Genomic DNA, 27,671 nt, shown 5'->3' with positions numbered 1-27,671 from the left:
TGCACTTTTAAAACGGAGAATAGTAATACTGTCTACTTAATATTTTGACTATTTAATTCTATGTAAGCTGCATTTTACAAGAAAAGTGAAAGAAAAAGGTAATCTCCATAATTGGTAAGAGTGCATTTTTAGGATAAGCAATAAAATGAAATAAAAATACAAAACGTATGAATTATCATATAACTCTCAGGCTCCAGTTTGAGCTACACTGGGTGGAACTTTAACAGTTATAAGGTTGTCCCTGATTAGAAAACAAATACTTATTAAAATGCAGGACTGTAATTAAGACACACATCCTCTTTCCATACCTTTTCCCAAACCTTGCGTAGCTAATTCTGATTTAAAGAGTAGAGAGAAAATTCAAGGGATTTAGTGTTTGGGCTGGGTGTGTAAGAAGATAATAGCTGGAGAGAAAGATGAAAACAGCAAACTGAATAATTGCTCTTTATAGAGATTTCTAACTCATGTGTTAATGTGATGATTTCTAATTCATCACACAATTTGCTTGTGTGATGCAAAAGTCAGGTGGGAAAACTGAAGAGGCTTAGGAGGCAAGGGTTCTACCAGCTCAGCACCATTCCAGTGCAGTCTGGTCTCATTCACATGCCTCTTGCTTTCTTCAAGGACCACTCTATATTCCATTTCTCTCTGTTTCTGTACTGCTGACATTTGAACCTCACATGTTGTGTGGTGCTTCTTTGTAAAACGATGGTTACAATGTAATAAATAATTTGGTGTCCAAGTAAGGCTTGAATGCCTCAAATCCTAATTATTATTATGTTTCTTTCTAAGGGTGGCTGAGAAGACATTAAAAAAGATAGGTAGAATAACACCAAACTATGCTGCACATACTAAAGTTATCATTTAAACACTATATTTTTCAGTGAAGATAGTGTTATAAGTGATCATAAAGGTAACCTGCAAAATGACTAAAGTATGAATATTCTCTCTCCTATATCCATCTGTTTCATAGACATGGCTCTTTCCCTTCAAGCCATACAGAAACAGGTTGTAGAACCCTATGAAGTAGGCTACACATGTGAACGTGGAGGCCTAGTCTCTTAGGACAGTTCTCACGGTAGCAGAAGCTGAAGGTTTACATTTTTTTAGATTGTTCCTTTTATTATTGGATAAAATATGCCTATTGGTCTTTAACTGTTAAGAGAAACATCTGTTTTATTGAACATAACATTCTGCCTAAATAAAAACTATATACAATAAAACTTAGCAAAATTGTACTTTAAAATGATGTCTGGAAGGCGAAAAGTGTACTGAAACAATGCCTGACAACTGAAAAGAGAACATATTGGGGGAACACACTCAGAGAACAACATTCCCTAATTTGGTCATAATCATCTGTTTTTATGTGAAGGTGTGTGAGCTTTGAAATCTGAAAACCCTCATTAAACTAAACAGGCTTTCAGAAAGGCTCACAGGCTTGGAAACTCAGCAGGCACTTATTACAAGATCAGTTCTGTGTTTCTCAGAGGCTTTGTGGTTGTGAGTGCAAACATCTGAGACAAGTGATTTCAAGCTCTCTCCAAGTTTGAATCTAACAAAACTGGCCACTGTGAAAATATGGCCAACAATCCAGGCACTGGTCCTAAGCTCTTTAATTCTACCCTATGCTGGAAACCTTTATGCTGCTGTGTGTATCATTTGGCGTTTTTGACCACAGAGCACAATTTACTGTTACATTTCACTATAAATTCATGGTTGGCCAGACAATGTGCTCCAGAGTAGAGTAAATACATGTTTTAATGAGTAGCTGAAATGTGACCTGGCCAACGGGAAACCTAAGGAACAAAGGGTGCTTTTCCATAGTTGGGCCAATCACAAAAGGAAAGCAATACAAGAAACAAATTAATCCATGACTCAGTCAAGTGGAAAAAAAGGGAAAGAGAGACATGGCCCAATTAGGAAATGAAAATACTCTACCAGTTTACTTTTGTTAAAAGGTGAGAATTCAATAAAAGTCCTGAAATTAAATTATTCTGGTCAATAATGGAATACATCAGGCAGCTGAATATTGCAACCTTCTCATTAAATATGATTCTCAAGTCATTTTCCAAGAACTCTTCCTTTCCACAATAATTAGTGACATGACTGCTCCCCCTTAATGAGCAAAGAAATTTAAAAGGTACTTTCACTTTCTAATATAGCCGAAACACTCCTTAAGCGTTGTGTCCCAGGAGTAGGTAGATGATAAGGACACATTGTGTGATCAACTGTTTTAACAAGAGTGCCTAAAAAATTGGGTGAAAATGTCTCTTAATTCCCTTGGTGGAGTGGTTCTAGCATTCAGCTGTAAGGGACAGTCCAAAGTTGTTCTGAAAGCGGTAGATCCTGAGGTCTACTGGATCATTTGAGAGAACCAAGATAGCAGTCATAAACTTGTATTAACTTCTGCCCAGGAAATAAAACCATCCCCTTTTTAATCACCCTTTCAATTTTTAAAAAAGTCATCTAACACCAGATCATAGAGATTTAAGTATATCAATGAAAAGACAACAAATACTTACCAAACTGGGTGGTTATCAAGTATGTAGCAATATAGCTGCAACAACAAAAATGTATGGGATGCTTTAAGCCCACCAATAGCATTACCACTAGAGTTCTACTTAGAAACCATGTTTTAAAGTATAAATGAAAGGAAGTAAAGAGAAAGTGAATAATCCAGTATTATTTGGAGACATATTTCTGAAATGTCTTCAAGTTGGGGTACAGGCTTTTATTTAGTGATTTTATATCCTCAAAAGGAGGAGCAATGAAAAAGAATTCCGCACTGTGACCACATAGCTATGTGTCTAGTTTCTGAATGTAATCTTAACAAACAGAAACCAGAAAAAAGACTTTCCTTTTCCCTCTTTTTCTTCCACCTTTTTCCCCTCCCTCCTCCACTTATGCCAATTCCCAACCAGCACTACCACTCCCTGCCAAAGTAGGCAGAAAATGATGTTCTATCATACAATAATTAAAAACCACCATCGAAGATAGGGCTTTGCTGTCTCTCCTAGTGGCAACTTACACTTTAGACTCTTGGTTGAACTACTGAGGTTTCTGTGCAGAAAATCTGATTTGTGAAGATAAATCTGTAATACCTATTTTCATAAAATATAAAATATTATTTAAAATATTTTACCTTTTTTTATTTTTTTAACCCATTTTACTTTGCTATTTTCTGAGCCATGGGCACGCTGTTCAAATGCAGATAACTGAGAAAAATCACACACCTTGTAATGCTCCTTCTGTGGTTCTTTGTTTCACACCAGCACCTGCAGTCACCTAACCTACTGCTCCACAAACCCAATGCCTCCCTCCTTCCCTCCCTCCCTCCCTCTTCTCTCTCTCTCTCTCTCTCCTTCTCTTTCCCTCTTTCTTTCTTTCTTGATGTTGCCCAAAGCTGAGGTGCAGTGGTGCCGTGATGTTGGCTCAGTGCAACCTCCACTTCCCAGGTTGCAGTGAGTGATTCTTCTGCCTCAGTTTCTGGAGTAGCTGGGATTACAGGCGTGTGCCACCATGTCTGGCTAATTTTTGTATTTTTAGTAGACAGGGTTTCACCATGTTGGCTAGGCTGATCTTAAACTCCTTGCTTCAAGTGATCCGCCAGTCTTGGCCTCCCAAAGTGCTGGGAGTACAGGCATGAGCCACCGTGCCGCCCCAATGCTTCTTTTGAAAAGGAATGCCTAACACCAGGTGTCTATCAACTTCAGAAATCTTTAGGGTCCAAATTTAGAAACACAAAAATCACTCTAGTTAGTCTTCCTCTCTTCACTGTATTGACAAAATAACATCCTTTTCTCATTCAAGATAAGACTTTAATTTACTCCACTCTGTTTTCCTAAAGGCAGAGCTAGAATCTGACCCATACACAATCTTCTGCTTAGATCTCTTTTTCATAAGCCACTCTCCTTTCTATTAAGTTCAAAATCTGATTGTTTAAAAACTGTTTTCCTTCATAATTTTAAATATGGACCTTAACTTTACCCCCTCTATTTGCATTATAGAAAAAATAAAATAAAATAAATGGGAAAAGGTATCTAAGACAAAAAGGAATATATCTAATTAAAGAAAGGTCTGCCTGGAATCTTTTGAAACTAAAGTTTTGAATATGAAATGGCAGATTTTAGCTATGAGATTCTAAAGTTTGTTGTACTACAAGATATAGAAATACACGTATAACTTGAACTCCTTTAACCTTTGGGGAATAAAGCTAGACTGTAAATCCTCCTTCCTTGGGCATATAAATATATTGATGTTTTGTATCAAGTATTGCTAAAGAAGTATAATAAATTATAGGTTTCTCTTTCAGGCAACAGATAGCAGATGTGACTCAGTGAGATACTTAATAGTTGGCAAAAACCTTTTATTTTAATTTGAATAACATGTCATCTATTAAAAAGATAAAAGCAGGAAGATATGACTTAATAAATCATTAACTCTAATGCAGCAACTTCTGTGTATAGACTTCCTGGCGGTAGTTTAAATCATTATTTTGTTGTATATAATTTTTAAGTTTTAAAATAAACGTTCATATCAAGCAATTACAGGAGGTAATAATTAATGAGAGCCTCACTATTGTTGTGTAAAAACATATTATCTTGCATTATACCTTGACAGATTACTAGTTAGTGATAGCTATTAGAAGTCTTAGTAGACACTATGAAATTATTCACACAACAGTAATTAGGCGTGTGGATGTGCAGCTTGGAAATGAAAAAAATGTACTTCACACTTCACACTCTTTGTCTCACTCTGAATAAAACTGTCACTATAGCATAAGAAAGACTTTTTATATTTCATAAAGGCTAAATGTTTATTACTTTAACAAATTAAAAATAATGGACGCATATACTGAACAAAATGAAGGCTATGACAGCAACTAAAAAAGTTTAACCAAAAGTTAAGAATCATTAACTTTAGAGAAGAAACACTCATTTTAGAGATGAGTAAGTTGATGTCCAGAACATACTAAGGAATATGTTCAAGGTGGCAGGACTAGGTAGTGCCAGAATAACAGCTAAGAGCTAGTCTCTTGAATCTTACTCCTTGATCTTTCCTCCCAGTTCTGCTTCTCTTGCAAACGAAATACAGAAAGAATGGCCAAATGTCCAACAAACAGTGATTCAGAACTGAAATCCCCTGAGCACTTTTCTTTGCCAGAAAATCCTGGACCCAGGCTTTTGGATTTTGAATAAAACTAAAGTAAACGATTTAATGAGCTTTGTAGCAGCTGTTCCCCACTATCTTCAATTCTACTATTTGACCCAGCAATCCCATTACTGGGTATATGCCCAGGGGACTACAAAACATTCAACCATATAAAGACACATGCACATGAATGTTCATTGCAGCACTATTCACAATAGCAAAAACATGGAATCAACCTAAATGACCATCAATGACAGACTGGATTTTTTAAAATGTGGTATATATACATCACAGAATATGATGAGTCATTAAAAAGAACGAGATCATGTCTTTTGCAGGACCATGGATGGAGCTGCAGGCCATTATCCTTAGCAAACTAACAGGAACAGAAAACCAAACACCACATCTCACTTATAAGTGGGAGCTAAATGATGAGAACTTAGAGACACAAAGAAAGGAACAACAGACATTATTGGGGCCTAATTGAGGGTGGAGGGTAGAAGGAGGTAGAGGAGCAGGAAAAAAATAACGATTAGGTACTAGGCTTAGTACCTGGGTGATAAAATTGTCTGTACAACAAACCTTCATAACACGAGTTTACCTATGTAATAAATCTGCACATGTACCCTGGAACCTAAAATAAAAATTAAAAAATGACTAAGTTCACCATGAATATTATCGTAATTCCTGTTTATAAACTTGCCTCTCAATCATATTTCTATATTTTACACATTTATGGATACATATATGACATATGTCATGTGTATATACTTGCATATATACTTCTACTTGTTGGTATACTTATTTCTTCATTGATTGCCTCCCAGGACCACGCAGAGATTAGATGAACAAACATAGGTAAAGTAATTACTATTGACCCAGACTCATAGTAAATGCTTTATATATGTTCGTTGTTGTTATTATAAGTAGCCATGACCTTGAGAAGTTCTTCTAGGCCACTCTGTTCTAGTTAAAAACGTCACATGAGGAACGACACAGCCACATACATCAGGTACACTCGGTGGTCTGCTATTTCTGCTTGGCTTCTATGACTGCAATACAGCTCCACAGGATTTCCAGTTGGCTCTACCTAAGTCCTAAAACCTAAGGCTAAAAACAAAGGTTTTCTGAACTTCCATTTTGTTAATTTTACTAACACATATATTCGTTATATCTGTATATCTTTTCATCAAAATTAACCTATATGTAATGAAAAATTGATTTTTTTAAAAAACTCCCTTTATTTTATTAATATTATGACATTTTTACATTAATTCCATGTATTGTACCAGAATCAAACAAGGGCCATAGATTTGGATGCTGGCATTGATTCAGTGGAATTCCATTGTTCTGACTGTGCTACAAATGATCCTTTGGTTCCAAGGATAAAAATCTCATTTCCCAAAGTCAAATCCCCAAGGAGGTGGTGTATTTCTTTCTTCTTTGTACTGATAAGTGGGCAGTGCATCTGATTTAAAGGATCAAAATGAAAACAATTTCTCTCATTTACTTTGATGTTCCTTGAGATAGGAAAGAATTTCTTCTCCCCTTGTAAAATGCTATACGGCTTCTAGAAAAAAAATGTCGTAGTATGTAGGAGAGGAAGGGAGAGCCAAACACAATAAAACCACCTGCCACCCCAACATAAGTGACGTTTATTATTTTGGTCTTTCCGTTCACTCCCAAGTGGCCAGATGTCCTCAGCTGAACTGACAGCCAGTAGCAGATTTTGCCCACCTACAAAGGCCTTTCTATGCTTGTATTAAAAGGGTATCTGCAAAGGTTCTATGAATATGTGATGCCTGGGATCTTGATTCAGGTTAGTAGGTCATAGAGAAATGTATCATACTTCCAGCAAATCTGACTAATGGTCTGTTACTGTCTCTCTTAAAGGCAGATATAATTTACAAAGACTAAATCTAAAGAACAGTGAAAAATAGCAAGTTACACTTGACCCCATGAAAGGTTGAAATAAAAAATGAGATATTGAGAAAAAAAAACCTATACATGTTCATGTTCTTTGCTTTAGGATACAGTAAAAAATGAGTATCAAGGTAAAATGTTATACTGTGACTATGCATAAAATAGTTAATTCCTTTCATTTTTCATGCATATAATTGATCAATATATATCCATGCTAATATGAAATAACTTCAATTTTGTTAGAGAAACAATGGCAGCTTACCTACGTAGAGCCAGATAAATACCTTGTCACATAAGTTACTCAGTACAAGTTTGTATCTTCATTTTACTGGGTAACTGGGAACACAGTAGTAAACAATACAAAGAGCCCTTACCCACATGAAGGTCTGAGATATGCCTAAAATTCTTGAGTTTCATGGGACTGTCACAGTCAATCCCCAAAAAGCTAACATCTTGACCTTCTTCATCCTGCTCCCTTTATACTTCTGTAATCCAATTTGCTTATAATCACGAGACTATAAAGGAGTCAGAGAGAGAAATGTTTTAAGCAAGATATTTTGAGAGAAATTTCTTTGCCTTTAAAAGAGGGCAGAACAAACTTTTCTTGAGAGAAATCTAGTTTACACCCGAGATACCTGAGAAATCTAGGCTTGTGAATAGGCTGGTAACTGGAAGTTCTCAAAAATCTTTATCATATTCTAGAAGAAACCAGGAGTGAAGAAGAGGCTGGCTGCATGAGTGTGTCATTTCATCTAGATTCAGTCACTGCACTAATTCACATGCCTTTTCACTGGAAGGGAGAGAAAGGGTATATATAAAAATTAAAGCTGAAACATTTGAATTAAACATGGTATTTTATAGATATATAAAACATATATGGAGATATATATACATATACCTATATAAATATACATATATACACATATATATGTATTACATATACACATATATATGTATTACATATATATACATATATGGATATATACATATATAAATACATATATATATATGGGGGGAGAGAGAGAGAGAGAGAAAGCTAGTTTGAACACAGAGAACCAAGAAGAGAACCAAAAAAATTTTTGATGTCTCACTCTAAATTCGTAGGACATAAAATTCACTAGTGGAGACAAGAACATGTTAGGAAACAGAACATCTTGCCTCACAAAACTTCAAACACAACAATCAAAATTCAGATTGCAGACAAAACATTCAAGATATATTGCACTTCAGATTCCACCCCATTTATAGAAATACTCCTTACAAGAAGGATCTGAGTTCCCTGCATGCACGCTCCCTTGAGTCGACTCCAGGCAGGCTGTCTGCCCAACCTCTACTCTCAAATCTCTCTCTTTAAACTGCCAATCAATGCCTTTCACATTGCCAGCTTCTACGGGTAATTCTCAGTTCCTCACAGACATTTCAGCAGCATGTGACCCAGTGGATCACTCCTTCTTTCAAACAACACACTTTCTTCTCTTGATTCCAGAATAGTGTATTCTTTTGTCTTTCCTCCCACTTGACTGGCTATCACTTTTTAGTCACTTTTACTGAACCCTCTTCTTTCCAATCTCTAGATAGGTGCTGGAGTGTTCAGGACTCACTCTTCAGAAAGTTGACTTTCTCTATTTATCATCACGCTCTTAGAGGATCTCATCCAGTCTCCAGACTTTAAATATCGTTTATACTCGGGTGACACAAATTTCTAACTCTACCAATGAGCCTCCCCTTAAAACACGGACTCATCTATCTAACTGATACACCATCTCTGCTGAGATATATCTACAAGGTATCACATATTAACATGTTCAGAAAAGAACTCTTAATTATCAGTCCCCAGTGGCCCTCTTTGCTGCTCCCCATCTCAAGAAATGTCACAACCATCCAGTTGTTCAGTTAGAAACCCTGGATTTATCTTTGAATTTTCTTTTTCTCTCTCACATATCTAATCTGTCACCAGATCTTGTTGCCTGTATATTAAAAGTACAATATACTCCAAATCCAAAGTTTGTCACCATCTCTACTACTGTCTCCCTAGTCCAAGCCATGACCTCTCCAAAACCGCAATTAACTGCACAAGCCACCTGCCCCTTCTCTTGCCCCCAACAATCTACTCTACATAGAGGAATTGGAGTCATTCTTTTTTTTTTTTTTTTTTTAAGACAGAGTTTTGCTCTTTTTGCCCAGGCTGGGGTGCAATGCCGTGATCTCAGCTCATTGTAGCCTCCACCTCCCAGGTCCAAGTGATTCTCCTGCTTCAGCCTCCTGAGTAGTTGGGATTACAGGTGCCTGCCACCACACCCAGCTGATTTTTTTTGTATTTTTAGTAGAGACGAGCTTTCACCATGTTGCCAAGCTGGTCTTGAACTCCTAGCCTCAGGTGATCCACTTGCCTTGGCCTCTCAAACTGCTGGGATTACAGGCATAGCCACTGTGCCCAGCATGGAGTCATTCATCTAAACATGTGTCAGATCAAAGCCTTCTAATGGCTTCCCTTCACACACAGAATCATCCCAAAGTCAACCAGAGCTCATAGGCTCTCATCCAAACTATTACATCACCGCCACATCTTCTTCTACCTCTCTTCCTCCACTCTGGCCTTATTACTGTTTTTCAAATAAACAATTCTACCTCAGGGCCTTTGTGCCTGTGACTCCTCCACCACCCTAGGATTGCAATATGCTTTTCCTCTAAATCCTCATTTTGCTCAAGTGTCACCTCCTTAGAGAGGCTTTCCCTGACCATCCACAAGGAAAATAACAGTTCCTCTTACTCATTTCTGTTGTCCTGCTTCCTTTTAATCTGATAAGTCATGACTACCTATACTTGTATGATATATCTAACTTTTTAAAAAAGAATTCTGTCTCCATTAGAGTGAGGACTTTTTCCATCTAGTCACTGTTGTATCCCAAGAGACTAGAACAGTGTCTGGTACACTGTACATGCTCAGTATATATTGTTGAATCAATAAATGAATGAATAAGTCATAACGTGAGCTCTTTTATCTCACAAAGTATTAAAGGAATTAGTTAATTATTGTTATTATTTTTGAGACAGCATCTTGCTGCATCCCCCAGGCTGGAGTGCAATGGTGCAATCATAGCTCACTGCAACCTTGAACTCCTGCACTAAAGCAATCCTCCTGCCTCAGCCTCCTGAGTAGCTAGGACTGCAGGCACATGCTGCCACGCCCAACCAATTATTATTATTATTATTTTTATTTTTTTTTTTTTTGTAGAGACAGGGGGGGTCTCACTATGTTGCCCAGGCTGGTCTCAAACACCTGGCCTCAAGTGATCCTGCTGCCTTGGCCTCCCAAAGCACTTGGATACAGGTGTGAGCCACCTGTACCCAGTCCATTTTTTAAAACATTACCAACCCAAGCAACACTGAAAACAGACTCATGATTTATCAATGGAAGTTTTAGGCTCCCTGTATCTGGAGACATTTTAAGAAAATGGTATCTAACTATCTATAGGTTTGAAGAGATTATCTCTCTTCCTATTCCAATTCCACAATTAAAACATTTCAACGACCTGTATTTACTGGGACGGCCTGTTCCCCTTTGACTCTTAAAATAAAAGCAGTATTTATTTTTAGAAATCAGGATTTCCTTTCCTGCAGAGGTTACAGCTCAGACACATTCGAGCACTCAAATGTTTACGATGACTTTGGGAGACTACTCACACTAAAGCAGCACACTTCCCCAGTGTGGAACCTCCAGGTCTCTGAGGGCCTAATTCTCATTTTTGGTGCCACTGTGGGAATTTCCTTCTTTGCCTTATCAGAGTATCTTCATCTTACCCCTCTAGAAAACTTTAGTTAAGCAGGGAAAAACTGAATGCACTTATTCCTAATATCAATAGATAACCACACCAACTTGACTTGGTTCACCTTGCTAATTTATCTGCTATCACCTGCCACGATCCCCTCAGTCACTCTTCTCTAGAACCTTCAACCACCAAGCACCTGGCTTCATGGCCTCTGTTCTTACTGTTAGCTTGGCTTGGAACATTCTTCCACATAAAAGTCCACTGGTACACACTGTCATCTGATTCAGGTTTCTGTTTAAATATCCTTCTATTATTTATCTAATTATACACACACACACACACACACACAAAATACTTGTAAACACATGTTCATAGCAGCACTATTCACAATAGGCAAAAGGTAGAAAGAGCCTAAATGTCCATCAGCAAATAAATGGATAAGCAAATTATGGTATATACATACAATGTAATATTATCCAGCTATAATAAGAAATAAAGTACTGATCTACACACTACAATGTGGATGAGCTTCAGAAATACTACGCCAAGTAAAATAAGCAAGATAGAAATGTCAAAAAATTTACACATATATATATAATCTCTCTACTCATCAACATGTGAGCTCATTTGGGGAGCAACTGTGTGTGCTTTGGTTCATTACTGTATCCCTAGTACCCAGGCTCAGAGCAGTCAATAAACAGTCATCAAATGAATGCTCAATAAGTAGCTAGCATATTTTCATCATCCCTTCCCAATTCTGTTCATTATGAACCTACTAAAAGCAGACTATTTTGATACCAACATTAGAATATAACTACCTTTCTCAGCGATGAAATGATTCAGTTTATTGATTTGGAGAATAAGACTGGAATGCAAACAAATATTACTCAGAGCTAACAAATATTAATATATCTTATTAATTTGTAAATTGACATATTTTAAGCATCTGTGATTATATTTCACTACTTCTCTGGAATAATTTCCTGATTTTATTCTACAAGATTCTATTGGCAATATACTGTAAGTAATTTCAATGTAAGTAGCTTCAAAAGGTTACATCAAAAAATTAAAAATCCTTAGAATGTTCCTAACCCAAAGAAATGATATATGCTTGAGGTAATGTATACCCCAATTACCCAAATGTGATAATTACACACTAAATGCCTGTATCAAAACATCACATGTACCACATAAATATATAAACCTCCCATGTACCCATAACATTAAAAATTAAATTTTTTTAAATGAGGTACCCAGTAACAGTGCTAGGATGGCTCTAACAATAATAAAAACAAAAAGGGGAAAGGAACAAGTGTTAGGATGTAAAGAAATTGGACCGCCTGTACATTGCTGATAGAAGAGTAAACTACTTCCAACCATTATGAAAAACCATTTGTTGGTTTCTTAAAAAGTTAAACATATTATTACCATATGACCCAGCAATTCCACTCCTAGGTATATACTCAAAAGAACTAAAAAGAGGCACTCAAACAAATACTTGTAAATACATGTTCACAGCAGCACTATTCACAATAGGCAAAAGGTAGAAAGAGCCTAAATGTCCATCAGCAAATAAATGGGTAAGCAAATTATGGTATATACATACAATGTAATATTATTCAGCTATAATAAGAAATAAAGTACTGATCTACACACTACAATGTGGATGAGCTTCGGAATCACTATGCCAACTAAAATAAGCAAGATAGAAATGTCAAAAAATTTAAAATTTTTCCATTTTTTACTTTATTTATTTATTTATTTATTTTGAGAGCCCAGTCTCGCTCCATTGTCCAGGCTGGAGTGCAGTGGCACAATCTTGGCTTACTGCAACCTCTGCCTCCTGGGCTCAAGCGATTCTCATGCCTCCACCTCCTGAGTAGCTGGGATTACAGGAGCCCACCACCACGCCAGCTAATTTTGGAATTTTTAGTAGAGATGGGATTTCATCAGGTTAGCCAGGCTGGTCTCAAACTCCTGACCTCAAGTGATCCTCCCACCTCCGCCTCCCAAAGTGCTGGGATTACAGATGTGAGCCACCACGCCCGGCCAAAAGCTTTACAGTTTTCTTAAATAAATACCCAAATGCACTTGATACTCGACATACTTTTTGTAACATGTCTGTGAGCACTGTGCGATCTCACTAAAGAATTATTATTTGCAATATTTTCCCAATAGAAAATATTCTGATTCACAGCTATAATTTATTGAATGTATGTGATATGCTACGGTTTGGGATTTCAAAATATTTGGGGAAAAAAATTTAATGTCTACAACCAACCAAAATGCATGCTAAATGAATTAAATATAAATAGCTAAATAAATAAATTAGAAAGAAATATGAATGTATTTATCTGATTGGTGAAAGTCTTTTCAAATCACATAAGCCAAGAAGCCTTCTGGTTCAAGTTGGCAGATGAAGCATACACATTAACCTTTCATCATTTCCGTGACTGAAACAACAGTAAATTACACCGTATCACCACTGAACGTGGGAGTGGAGAGAGCTATCAACGACCAAAATTTTTGACAGATATTAAGAAGATGGACATCTGATGGGATAAGATCTCACATAGGCCCTCAGCTCTTCTGGGCATGTAACTATGTTAACTTGAAGCCCCTGTCTACCATTTCCCACCATGTAAGCTTCCAGGAAGCAGGGATCTTGTCTACAACATTCACTGCTGTATCCTTAGCACCTAGGACATGCCAAGCACATAATAGGTATTCAGTAAATACGTGACAATTGAATAAATATAGCCATCAATAGAAAAAAAGAAATAAAGATGAATCATCTTAATGTACTATGCCATCTTCAAAATCCAGTGCCTATTACACATTAAGTTTTCAATTAAAATATTCTGAAGGAATGAGTAAATGAGAGAGTGGTGAAAAACGAAATCCTTAATATTGTTTCGTCATGAGATTCCAGTAAGTAAAAATAAAATTATAAAATTATACAGATTTTGGATTTCAAATTTTATTAAAAAACAAATGCACTCATAGATAAAAGACTTGAAATAAAAAATGCTAACTGTAAGTAAAATTAAAGAAATAAAGATGAATCATCTTAATGTACTATGCCATCTTCAAAATCCAGTGGCTATTACACATTAAGTTTTCAATTAAAATATTCTGAAGGAATGAGTAAATGAGAGAGTGGTGAAAAACGAAATCCTTAATATTGTTTTGTTATGAGATTCCAGTAAGTAAAAATAAAATTATAAAATTATTTAGATTTTGGAGTTCAAATTTTATTAAAAAACAAATGCACTCATAGATAAAAGACTTGAAATCAAAAATGCTAACTGTAAGTATATGTAGGAGTGGGATTATATGTGGGAGTGGGATAATAAAGATTATATTATCTTTTATGCTTTTCTGCATTTTTCAAACTTTCCATTACATATATGTAACCCCTCTGTAATTAAGGAGAGGGAATAAGCTTTTGCACAACAGAAGGACTTCATTCTCCCGTTATCTTAGACCTACTACACTATCGCTTCTCCCACTCTTCAGCTAGCTGGTTCATGCCATGTTATGTGCTAGTCTTTAGTCCCATTCTTCAAAAAAGCATGAAAGAAGTAGGGAAAAAAGGAGGGGTGGGAAACAGGTTGTTACAGAGACAGGCAAGGACCAGGCTATGGGTTGTGCTCCGTCTTCCAGGATAGAAGTTTTGCAGCCTATTCAGGTTGGAATACATGCCAGATATGTCTGTAGTATGTGTGTGTGTCTGTGCTGGGGACGGCACACAGGGGTCACTCTTCCAGTGACTCATTTCCTACCAACATTTTGGAGTGTTCTCTCCACCCACAGTACAGTTACCAGCACCAAAATGCAATCATGGGAAGAATATGACTGAGGCAGAGCAAGTCAGGCACATTTAACTCAACTATTTACTTAATGGGTCATTACTGATCCATGCTGGGTGTTACCTCCCTTAACCATGTGTATATAACTCATGTAAAGTCGTTGGCACAGCTTTACATCTGTAAAGTTGTTAGTACAGGGTCTAGTCACAGTAAAGTTTAATAAGTAACCATTGTTATCATAATTATTATATAGGACAAGGAGATGATATAAAAAAATCAATGACTAATAGATAAAACCTTATACCTCCAAATTCTTATTTAATCATAAATTCAGTATTTGTTTTCCTACTATGTGCAAGTTGCTTTAGAGAAAATGTAAGTTGCTGGCAGAATTAGTTGGGGATGTATGCCATACAAACATGAACACTTATATAGCAAAAATATTAGAAAATGTGTTCAAGATTGTAATTAAAAAAGTTCCACAGAACAGAATCTGATCAATGGCCAGGGGAACTATCTCCCCCTCCTTGCTCTGAGCAGAACAAGGGTCACTGCAACACAGGTCATGATTTGAGGACTCTCTCTCCCTCAGAGGCAGGATCGATATTCTGTGAAATGTGAAACAAAGGACGCTTCATAAGAGGATCCATTCATTCTAGTAAAGCAAATTTGTTTAAAAAAAATCAACTATGAATTTTTTTAAAATACTAAGTCTGCCAGAACTCCAAATTATATACAGTAACTCCTCATTCAATGTCATTGATAGGTTCTTGGGAACTGCAACTTTATGCAAAATAATGTATAACAAAACCAATTTTACCATAAGTGAGTTGATATCAACAAAACTTTAGTTCCTACAGCATATTTCTGGTTACAAAAACATCACCAAACTTCCAAGTAAAGACCAAAACACTTCTAATACTAAACATGGAATTAAATGTGAGCTATACATACATTTAAGAAAGATGAAGAAAAACAAGTAAGGTATGTATTCACCCAGTTTTTCCAGTTCAGGATCATGAATGGCCAGAGCCTATCCCAGCAACTCAAGGCCAAGGCAGGAACCAGCCCTGAACAGGACACCATCCTATCCCAGGATAAACACACACACACACACACCCCAGACTGGGGCCATGGAGACATGCCAGTTCACCTAATGTGCACATCTTTGCGATGTGGGAGGAAACTGGAGTACCTGGAGAAAATTCACACAGACAGTGGTCCTGGCTGAGAATTGATTCCTTTTCCCCTCAACATTATAATGAAATAATGTTGAATGAAATTATGTTATTTGAGGATCCGCTGTACTTTTGGGCCAGGAGAGTAGGAAATGAAGCATAGGAGATATTTGCAAGTAATTTTTAAAAATGTATCTTCCCATTCAAAAGATGTGTTTTCCCATGACGGTGGACATTCATTGTTGCCATTTTACATCCATTCCTCTTTTGGGGACTGGCATTTCACTTTTTGGTGGACAGAATTACTCTTCCATCTGTTGTTCACTGAATGTAAAAAACTGGAACCTTGTTCTCTATGGTCAAGGGGTAATAACATGAACCAGGCTATGCAAATTAAACTCTGTTGTGTCTCTAATCCTTGACAGAAAGGCATGAGAGGGGACACTGACTCAACTTTTGATCAATTACAGAATCCTAGGGTATTTTCGAGTCCTTCTTAAAAACTGTTAGTTGACATATATCCATTAGGTATTTCCACTACTTCTTTGAAAAAGCCTGAAAACTGCTCTTCTCGTTTCCCAAAGTAGGGGAGGCCATGTGATCTGGTTCTGGCTGATGAGACACAAGGGGCAGTCTATAGCTGGCTTCTGGGGTATCTTTTACCTTCCTGATAAAAAGATGAGGCATGCACATTAAGCTCTCTCACTGCCTTAATGCCTCAGATGCCTCTGCCTTTACTCAGAGATTTATAAGGACATGATGTCTAGATGTTGGCAGCCATCTTGTGACCAAGAGGATAAAGTCAAGGGAATCAGAGATATCAAACTTACAACTGAAGATTGTGGAGCTGAAGAAGACACTCTAGAAGCTCCTACCTACTAACTCCATGTGAAATACATTAGGTATCTTTATAGTTTAACATTGTTATGTGAGCTTTCTAAGACATACGGCTGAAGGCATCTATGATGGATTGAATATATACATAGCCAAAAATTATTTCTTTCCTATATCCATATTGGTTCCCTCACCCTGTAATTTGAAGTGCCCTCTCACTCAGACTTCGAGATTGGCAATGTGATTTGCTTTGGCTAATGGGATACAAGCAAATATTCAAACGGAAGTTTGAAAAGCTCCACGGATTAGGGTTTGTCTCTCTTGATGCTCTTAAAACTTGACATCACCATGTAAACAGCACATACACATGTGTACACACAAATAAATGGGGATATTTTCTTCCAGTATTCAAAGCTGTCATTTAAGTGAGCAAACAATTCACTTGTCACTTATGAACATTTGAGGTTCTGACAGAAATATTTGCTGTTTCCTTTTCATCTTACTTGTTAACATAAATAAAATTATCAACCAATAGTCATGTCCGAATTACACTCATTGATACTTGCAATCATAGGTTACCTACAGATACAAGATGTTAGAAAAAAAAATCCCTGAGATATATTTAGGTATACAGAATTTACAATAAAAGTGTTTTGCATTTTATTAATATTTGTAAATCATATGCTACATACCTCTTATATCAACAAAATTTATAAAGAAATTTTCTTTCAGAGTCAGTTGTTAAACATTTATTCCCTCAAGGGTCAGTATGCTGAGTTAGAGAAGTGATTCTTCCAGTTCTCCATTTAAAAAAAGGATAATAAATTATTTTTCCCTGAGAGAATGCTGCTCAACTCTATAGGAAAAGAATGACATAAGCAGTGGAAGTAGGTTGTAACTTCCCTATAAACCTGCAGGAAAAGATAAAGTAATGGCTGGAGGTGAAGTCAGTAGGTGGATTTCCATATATGAGCACTTTTTATTTGTATTCCTCCTTTTGAATGGACAAGTATTTCTTATTATAGCCATATATATAAATATATACACACACACATATATATACACACATATATAATTTCTGAAATGTTTGTACCAATTAGAAATAGGAATCAGATAACACTTTCTTATGCAAGCTGCATTTTTAAGAACCCATGAGGGTATCACCAACTTAATATGATGAGGTCAAAGGCCAAAAAATGATGCCAGTTGACACAGTGATTTAATTTCACTTTTCTGCTTGTGTGAAATCATCAAAGAGCAACCTATGGTACTTAAAAAAAGTAAAAAGAATATGTTTAGAAACAAACTTTTCTGATTTCCTGTTTTTTTCATAACCTTTACTTTCTATTGCTGAAATATGTGCATGACAATAAGATCGAAAAACCTAGTAGTTTTTGCACTCCTACCACTTTCCTCCCAAAGTCATATTAGGAACAGAGTGTGGGAGGTGTGCAGGAGAGTTCTGCAGGCTGAAGAAAATCTCTTAGTAGAAAGAAATGAGGGTATTGAAAGAGAAATAACAAGACAATAGAATTTTCAAAACATAGACAGAAAGGGGGAAAATGCAAATGGAAAAAGCAAGACAATATGGTTTAAAAAATTGAGAGAACCAATAAATGTGAATGATGGTGTAGAAGGGCAAATAAGATTCAAAACAGACAAAGAGAAAGAAACAATCACAATGAAACAAATTTTACAGAGCTGGAAAGAAATTTCTGCTTGTAAAAATGATGATGGTGCTGGGACTTACTATGTCATAATGAGTGTCTACTGCCTGCAATGCTTGCCAAACCTTTACCTTAAACTTAAGTAGCTGCTCATTTTCTCCACATTTTTGATGTCCCAGTCCTTGGGTGGCTCTATATGTGAAAGTGACTCAACATCATGTACTGTAGGCTGGTTTTTCACACAGTATTCTTACATACTCTGCCTATTTGGGTCCACTTTTGACTTCTTGAATATAATTGAAACAATACATGTTTGTCATTTCTGGCCAGACAGAACTCATTTCCCTTTCTTTTGGAAATGGTGTCTATGCCTACTCTCTTGCCTTTATTTTTCTCCTTTATTTCTACATATCCTTTCTCCTCCCCAGCCCAGTGCAAGCCATCATAATGTTTCACGTGTATCTTTTGTTTGTATGAGTATGCATTTATTTTGATTTACATAAATACCAGTATGCAACACATCACTTTGTTCCTTTTTAGCTTTTGAAATGTATCCATATTGCCATAGGTACATAAGTCCATAGCCTCTACCTGCTGCATCATATACCTTGATGTCTAGAATATTCTACTTGCCCACTGTTCCAATGATGTACACCTAGATCTCTACTAACTTGCTGCCCAAACAATGCTGCAATGGATAGCCTGATGCATGCCTCCTCTTGTACCTGTGTGAGAAATTTTTGGGAACATATGTATGCAAAAGGGCTGAGTTACAGTGTTCATTTATCTTAATTTAATTAAATAGTGCTAGACTGTTCTGTAGGATGATGGCAACAGTTTACACTTTTACCAACAGTGCCTAAGGCTTCCTAAATACAAAACTCTTTGCCAACATTGGCTATTACCCAACTTTTCTAACTTTTTGCAGCTTAATTGGTGAGAGATGACATGCCATAATTCCTTTAGTTTGCATTTATCTAATCACAAAATAATTTGAGATTGTGGGCATTAAAAGTTTCTTCCTCTATAAATTAGCTTTTCATATTCATTGCTTATTTTTAGATATTCCAAATAACTTCACTCATTTAATCATATGTTTATTAATGTTGTCCATGCTGTCCTTTGATGAGCAGAAATCCTATAAGTGATGTCATCAAATTCATCAATTATGTATTTTATAATTTTGCTTACAAAATTTTGTTTAAGATGGCCTTCTTCCAAGTTAATTACCAAGGTGGTCTCCTAAATGGTCTTTGATTCAATTTACAATTTTCGCTTTCATATTTAAGTCTCCCATCTGCTAGGAATACAGCTTTGTATACTGTATTAACTAGGCATCAGTTTTATTTTTTCCATATAGTAAACCAATTTTTCCAATCATCTATTAATCAATCTATACATTCTCCATTGATTATGGTATAACTCTTTATCATATATAAAATTTTCCTGTTTATATCAGTTTATTTCTAAGTCCTTTATTCAATCTCTTCAGTCTATTTCTCTGTTCTTATACAAGTAAAACACTCTTTTAAAAAAAGTTTACTATGACTTGGTATTACATCTTAATACTTAAAGACCAAATACCTCTGCCTTTCTCTTCTTGAGGTTGATTCAGCTATTTGTGGAATTTAATTCTTTCATAAAATTTTTGAAGTTTAGTATTTTTTATCCAACTGATATTGAGATCAAGGTTAATTTAGGGAGATTGATATTTTTATGATACTAACTTATATCATCCCCAAAGTGTAGGTAGTTTCTTCTTATAAACATTATCTATTATATTTTTATTAAGGTCTTAGTATTTCACACAGACATCTTACATAAACTCAATTAATTCTTAGATACTTTATATTTTGTAGTGGTGTTTTTTCCATTAAAATTTCTAGTTGATTTTCCCTGGTATAGAAAAATATTATTGATTTACAAAAGTTGATCTTGGATCCAAGACCTTGCTTAACTCTTCATAGCTTTTAACCATTGATCTATGAATTCTGTGTCTGCTTTTTAAGACAGGTGGTCATTTCATCTGCAAATAATGAGAGCCTTATCTCTCCCATTCTGATCCTTCCATGTTTTTCTTTTTTTAAAAGTGCTTTCCTGTATCTATTACCTTTTTCTTGTTTCATAGCTTTAAAAACATGTGCTAAATTTCTCCATAAAATATAAGTATTTCTCTAGGTTTCTTGTACCTCACATTTTCTAAATTAATGATGTGGCCTTCTATTCCTTTATTCCTAAGATACATTTTTCATTAGCAGTTATCAAACCCGTGAGTCACATGCTAAGTCAACAAAGCCAAGAGACAAACCCTGGTGACACAGGGTGCTGGAAAAAAACAAACTTACCCTTCGTTGATATGGTTTTGTATCCCAAGAGAGTCTCTCAAGAGACATTTTTCAACTGGTTTCTGTCACTTGTAATCATAGGATTTCTAAAACTTTGCTCCTAACTCCATGGCCTGAATAATGGATCTTTCCTGGCTCATGGGTCATTGCCCTCCTGCCCTCCAAAAGATTGCCCTTTTTCTGACCAGAGAGAAATTGTTAACTCTGTAGCCTTTGCCTTGATATCAGGAGAACCCATTTTCTACTTGTTCTCATACGTGCTTAGACAAGGCATTATATGCAGTAGCTCTGATCTCACTTTCAGCCCTTGACTTTCTTTGGAACCTGTGAACAACCAACTTTCTCTTTAGTTCTCTGCCCAGTCAGCCCAGGTCACAGAGTCATTGATTTGCAGGTAACATGGAGATTTATTATTATCACACAAATTTACCATTTAATTTCCATAGCTACTCCCCAATTGTGACACTCCTGTTTCACAAACCTAATGAGAAAGAAATAGGAAAAAAAATCATGTTTATATATAGTCATATCTATATCTATATCTATAAGGTTATACATATGCATTTTTCCTCTAGTAAGTTCTGGCACTCTCAATACCCCCATTGAGTTTCCAGAACATATGATATCATTTCAAAGACATATGACAGAGAAACAATGTTTAGATTTCCAAAAGTGACACAAACTGAATTTTAACTGTAACAAACTGTTGTACCAAGCTATGTTTAAAAACTTTACATTTAGAAACAATGACACATGCTGCCAAAGTCTGTTTGAAGTGTTCTTTCTCTGTACTATGCATAAAGACTTTCTATGTTCTTAAATCAAAATTTACTCAGTGATGAAGGTGTATTCAAAAATTTGAGGTATTTTGTGTGTGCATATGTGTGTGTCTAGAATTTTTAAATATGCATGCATATTTAATAGTTCGTCTCTACAATTTAACTTTTAAGAATAAATGCTATGTGTAAAAAAACACTAATAGCACAGCTAGCTCTTTGGAACGTTAAAGTAAAAAGCAAGACAAAACTCCCACCAGAAACTGCCCAGTGTCTGTCCTTGATCCCTCTTGATGGCACTAGAACCAGTGTGGACACTGGGTACTCATGTGTTTTCAGGAACAATGACAGTAGTCCCACCTGTGCTCCACAGCGGACTAGGGACTTTGCCACACAATCAGAAAGTTCAAGGTCCTACAGACAGAGCTATGTGAGCCTGCCTGGTTGCAAAGCCAAGGTGGTAGCCCCAGATTGGGGGATACAGTGTTTCAAAAATTATCTGAAAGGCTCAGGACTCCTCATATGAAAGTGCTCTTTGAGTTAGCTATTCACAACCTCATGAAAAGGGCAGAGTGGCTGGAACCTCTATGTGTCTTTTACTCTAACATCCTCTGGTAGAACAGATTATTTGTCTTTGAAGTAATTTATAAACTCTGTGTTTTTTAACTTTAGATTTATTTGTCGGTGTAATTAAAAGAGTAAATTATCATTTATTTGTAACCCAAAGTTTTCAATTATATATTTAATTGTAATATGGGTTAAATGAATCAACCATGTGTGAATTGTTCTTAATAAGTATCAGCAGCGTTAACACATCATATTGCTAGTAATGGGAGCAGCTCTACATCCTGAAGGAAAAAAAAAACTGAGGTCTGTTAGCTATTATCACCAATCTCAGAGTCTAACACAGTGCCTGGCCATGTAGACAAACATCATGCTAAACCCTAAGGATTCTGGGATGAAAGGATTCTGGGATGAAAGTTATTTCCTGCTTTTGAGGAGTTTCAAGTCTAGTGAAAGAGCTGCAGAACCATGCAGCTAAATGTAAGGTGCCAAGGAAGTACAGATGCAGGGTACCTAGGCTCACCTGAAGGTTACATGGAGAAACTATCATCTCACCTGAGGTTTGAAGCATGATGTGTAGCTGAGCAAAGAGAGAAGAGGCATGTGCAAACACACAGCAATCCAGAAGACTGACTGATGGTTCAATATGCCTGGGATAAACCCTATTACAGGAAAATGGCAGGAGAGGTGGCTGGGAATAGTTCTGAGTGCCAAAACAAAGACTTTGCATTTTATTGTGGCCACGAAATTTAATTCGTTTTATTGTGGACAGAAAAATTAATTGGTTCTTAAAAACTAAACCAATTAATTTTTCTGTCCACAATAAAACCAATTATTAAAAACCAATTTTTAAAAAATAAAACAGGGCCTGATCATAAATGAGGTCTTTCAAAGACTAGCTTAAAGGGAGTGAGAGTGGAGACAGGGGTGAATGGCAATAATCCAAATAGAGAGTTTTGGGGACCCTGCCAAAGTCAGAGCCAGTAGGGATAAAGGGAAGGGCAGCAGATTTGATATGGAGGGTGTAGTGTTTACCAGGAAATGACAGAGATAGGACATGAAGCTTTCAGATCTGGGGCTTCACCCACCAAATCATGTTGACATTCTCTAAAGCTGGGACTACAGGAGGAAGAGTAGACATAGGGGAAAAGATGAGGAACTGTTCTAAGGACCTATGAAATGCAGAACCCAAAATTTGTTTCCTGGGTGTGTCTCTTTCTGATTGCACTGCATGGAAGCCAGTAATTTTCTGCCAAAATTATAGTTTCCTAACGGAGTAAATAAAAATCTCTCCCTACCAAGAGAGGGAGATTAAAGCATGGAAGAGAGAGAGAGGAAAAAAGGCTACTTCAATGAGTGGATTGTGCATTGTGGAAGAAAAAGAGGGAAGTGGTAACCACAGAAGGTGGAGAGAGAATAATTAGCAGCAGCAGCAAGACTGAGCCAAACCTTAGCAACTACACAGACTTGACCGAGAGGTGGCTACAGTGAAAGTTTTCAAAAGCTTTTTGACCCAGGAAATCCCAAAAGTAAAACTTCCAGAGATGCCTGGCAGTTCAGCAGGAGGTCAGAGAACTCAGGCACCTCTTGGTAGTAAAGGCCTGTTCGTCTCCCTCTGAGCCAAGTTAGAAAGGACAGAGCAGGGCATATTTCACTCCTCTTTTCACAGATGTAGTCAGTTGGCAAATATATAGCTAGTAGAGAAGGTTAACTGAAATATCAGGACGTATTTACATCTCATTTGTAAAAGGTCAATTCTTCAATTGGGCTCTAGAGCACAAGAGAAAAACTCCACAAAGATATTATACTTAGTCTATACTTTTTCAACCATTATTTTCAAATTGGGAGGGTTCACATAATTGCTGATCCCTCTTCAAAAATTACAAGATCTGGCCACATAAAGCCCACTTCCTCCATAACATGTAAAGCCAGGGTTAGAGAAGTCCCTGTCTCCAGATAGAGAACATGCAAATTTTGGAGCCTCAGTCTATCACACTTTAAGAATACTCTTGTCACATCAGTTATTTTCCATACTGTAAATACATTTATTTGGTATAAGCACATTCACTTCTATTAGAGAGTTTCTATACTTACAAACTCCCAATTTATAATGTTTCATATATAAGAAGAAAGCTAGGCCGGGCGCGGTGGCTCACGCCTGTAATCCCAGCACTTTGGGAGGCCGAGGCGGGTGGATCACGAGGTCGGGAGATCGAGACCATCCTGGCTAACGTGGTGAAACCCCGTCTCTACTAAAAATACAAAAAATTAGCCGGGCGAGGTGGCGGGCGCCTGTAGTCCCAGCTACTCGGAGGCTGAGGCAGGAGAATGGCCTGAACCCGGGAGGCGGAGCTTGCAGTGAGCCGAGATAGCGCCACTGCATTCCAGCCTGGGCGACAAAGCGAGACTCCGTCTCAAAAAAAAAAAAAAAAAAGAAGAAAGCTGTGCTCCAAAGCAGTAGTGTCTAAACATTTTAGAAATAGTGACTGTTACTCACATGTGATCCTTTTGGTCTTAACCATCATCAAAGCATTCCCTAGTATAAGGAGACTGTTGTAACTTTGCTGGGTTCTGTGGTGTTGTACAATCACAGTTAACACATTATATTGAGATTAGGTGCATAGGCAGTGAGTGTGGATTAGTTGCATAGGCAGTGAGTGCTAGTAAGAAGAAGTATATTATTAGGATGCAAAAAGAAAAAAAGAAGAAGAAGAAGAGAAAAAAATGAACAGAGAGAGTAACTGGTAATATTCCATGTGCACACCTGAAAGAGCATGTCAATCACCTGGTGTGTGGTGGAAAGCACAGCGCCCATGAAATAGATCCTAATTAATTTAAAAACAGCAATCTTTCTATCAGTGTGAAAGTCAGCTCACTCATTAAACTGGTCATATTGATAAATGTGTTAAGTATCTTCATACTTCAGATAACTTTAAACACTGTCATAACATTAACACAAAAATGTAAATGTTCCAGAAGCCACCAAAGCCCGAGTAATAACTACATCACTATCCCTCCATAGTCTAGCAGTAGTTTAGAAGTTGTGCAATTTAGTGATTATTGGATTAAGTTTGAGTGTCATTTGAGCACAATGGGAAAGCTTCTATTAAAATGTGTAACATAGTACTTTGATGCAAGAAATACGAGAGCTTACCAAGCAAATAGAAAATTTGAGAGTCACAGCACGGTGGCAGAAATTGACATTGTGTGCTATAAGTCATCGGGCTCATCTAAGTGAAAGCCTTAGCTGAAAGTGAAAATTCATTAAGTGAAAACTCTCAAAGAGAGCATTTATATGGAACATTCTGTATGTATATTCTCATTGTGACTAAGGGAGACTGCATATCAGTCACAGGCAAAATATTTTCTATTTATAAAAGTAATGTCAACTTTTTCATATTCAGAGGTTTATGGTCAAAAGTTAAAATAGTCTGGCCAGCCATACCGTTGACTATAAACACATGCAAAGGCTTTAGAAATACAGAGCTACCCAAAGTTATTAAATAAGAGGCCACTGTGTCCAGTTAATGGGTAAGAATCATTGTTTACTATTTTGGTATGCTGGTAGTTTTCAATAGCTCTTTTATTTTTCCCTTTAATACATAGCATTCCATTCAGCCAACTCTAAATTCCCTCTTTACTCATATTGGAGAAATTGTTCTGCATTCTAATTTGCACAGTCACTTCATTATGCCAATAAAAAAGACCACACACGTTTCAATCCTGCTTGTACCACTGGTTCATTAAAACAGCTTCTGGATTTCGAACTCAATTTCAGATGACACCTAAGTCTCACTATCTGGGATTTTCTCACCTTTTTTTTTTTTTTTTTTGGAGACTGAATCTTGCTCCACAGTGCAGGCTGGAGTGCAGTGGCACCATTTGCGCTCACTGCAACCTCCGCCTCCCAGGTACAAGCGATTCTCCTGCCTCAGCCTCCCAAGTAGCTGGGACTACAGGTTTGTGCCACCACACCCAGCTAATTTTGTATTTTTAGTAGAGATGGGGTTTCACCATGTTGGCCAGGTTGGTCTCGAACTCCCGACCTCTTGATCCACCTGCCTCAGCCTCACAAAGTGCTGGGATTACAGGTGTGAGCCACCACACCCGGCCTTTTCTCACTTTCTTAAACATACCAGTTAAAATGCATATTGATGAATTATTTCTGGATTACTACACCTAGTACCTCCATTCTACCAGGCCTTACAACACAAGTCATTCCACTTTGTTCTTCAGTTTTTCTAAACCCTTTTAAACACAGCATTTGCCTTGATAATAACAATCTTCTTGTTTATGTTTGGGTAGCTTACATTTATATAGTTACATAATAAAAGTTTATCCTAATAGAATTGCTCATCCTAGACATATCTTTGTCAGCCAAAATCTTTACCTTTTTCTTTTTTTAGAGACAGTTTCTTGCTCTGTCTCCCAGGCTGCAGTGCACTGGTGTGATCATAGTTCAGTGCAGCCTCAAACTCCTGCTGAAGCCATCTTCCCGTTTCACCCTTCCAAACAGCTAGGGCTACAAGTGCATACCGCTGCACTCAGCTGATTTTTTACTTTTAATGACCATTTTATTCCCTTATTTTAAGCAACCAGTATTAAAATCTTTCTAATATAGAAAACATGCTTCCTTGCCCCCTTAAGTATATTTTGCTAAAGACAGTTTAAATTTTGAACATTAGAGCTTGAACTGATCACAGTGAACATCAACAATTACTGGAAACAACACAGTAGAGCACTGTAAGAACAAGCAGGTTAAAAGTCCCGAGTTCAATGCTCAAATTCATAAGTAACTTGGGACTGTCTGAGTCTTGGATTGCTTATCTACAAAATGGAAATAAGAGCACATTTCTCATTTCATTGTTGAGACTGTTCGATTACTAATAGCACTCAAACAGGGTAAGAGTGTGTCATTCACCTGGAAGGCTGAGGTGTTTTCAGTATCTGCTGAGATCAATGAGACTTCCACCTCTGCTCTAGACAGATCCAAACCAGTGCATATTTAAAGTTCTCATGCCTGATGTTATTATTACTGTCTATTTTCCTGTGCTATAAGCTCATTATTATCACTGATACACTTATGTTACTCAGTGGTCTAATAAGTAAAAAAGAGAGTACAGTATACAATTTTTAGAAAAGGATCCTCCCCGTGTAAGGCAGAAAAAGTTCTTCCTTTTTACCCTTTCACAGGAGAAGTGGGTTGCCCTAACAGTGATGTTCTTTTTTTTTTTTTAGACACAAGGTCTCACTCTGTTGCTCAGGCTGGAGTGCAGTGGCACAATCCTAGCTCACTGTCACCTCAAACTCTTGGGCTCAAGCAACCCTCCCACCTCAGCTCCCAAGTAGCTGGTATTGTGCCTCCAAGCCTAGCTATTTTTTATTTTTTGTGGAGAGGGGGTCTCACTATGTTCCCCAGGATGGTCTTGAACTTTGGGGCTCAAACAATCCTCCTGCCTTGGCCTCCTAAAGCACAAGGATTACAGGTGTGAGCCACTACACTTGGCCCTTAACAGTGGGGTTCTTGAATGAAGATAGGGGAAGAAGAGGTACTACAAACTAATTTAAGCCAATTTGGCCAATCGTAACTCTCCAATTCTTTGGATAAACACACTAGTTTTATAGTATAATCAGGAAACTACGTGTGTAAT

General features: G+C 36.9%; 1 protein-coding gene across 4 annotated transcripts in view; it reads right to left on the bottom strand.

Annotated features, from left to right (window-relative positions):
• PRKD1 (protein kinase D1) overlaps positions 1-27,671 on the bottom strand; it is a 372,587-nt gene that overhangs the window by 167,648 nt on the left and 177,268 nt on the right. The window contains exon 1 of one of the 4 annotated variants that reach the window (XM_050798344.1): positions 7,449-7,893. The exons of the other annotated variants lie outside the window; for them this stretch is intronic. Coding sequence (XP_050654301.1) covers positions 7,449-7,454 — 6 coding nt within the window. The 5' untranslated portion in view covers positions 7,455-7,893. Of the gene's footprint in view, positions 1-7,448; positions 7,894-27,671 lie in introns of those variants that run through there. 4 annotated transcript variants of the gene reach the window in all.

The sequence above is a fragment of the Macaca thibetana genome, chromosome 7, assembly GCF_024542745.1.
Source record: "Macaca thibetana thibetana isolate TM-01 chromosome 7, ASM2454274v1, whole genome shotgun sequence".
In the NCBI taxonomy this organism is placed as follows: domain Eukaryota; kingdom Metazoa; phylum Chordata; class Mammalia; order Primates; family Cercopithecidae; genus Macaca; species Macaca thibetana.
This window is presented reverse-complemented; position numbering and strand designations above follow the sequence as displayed.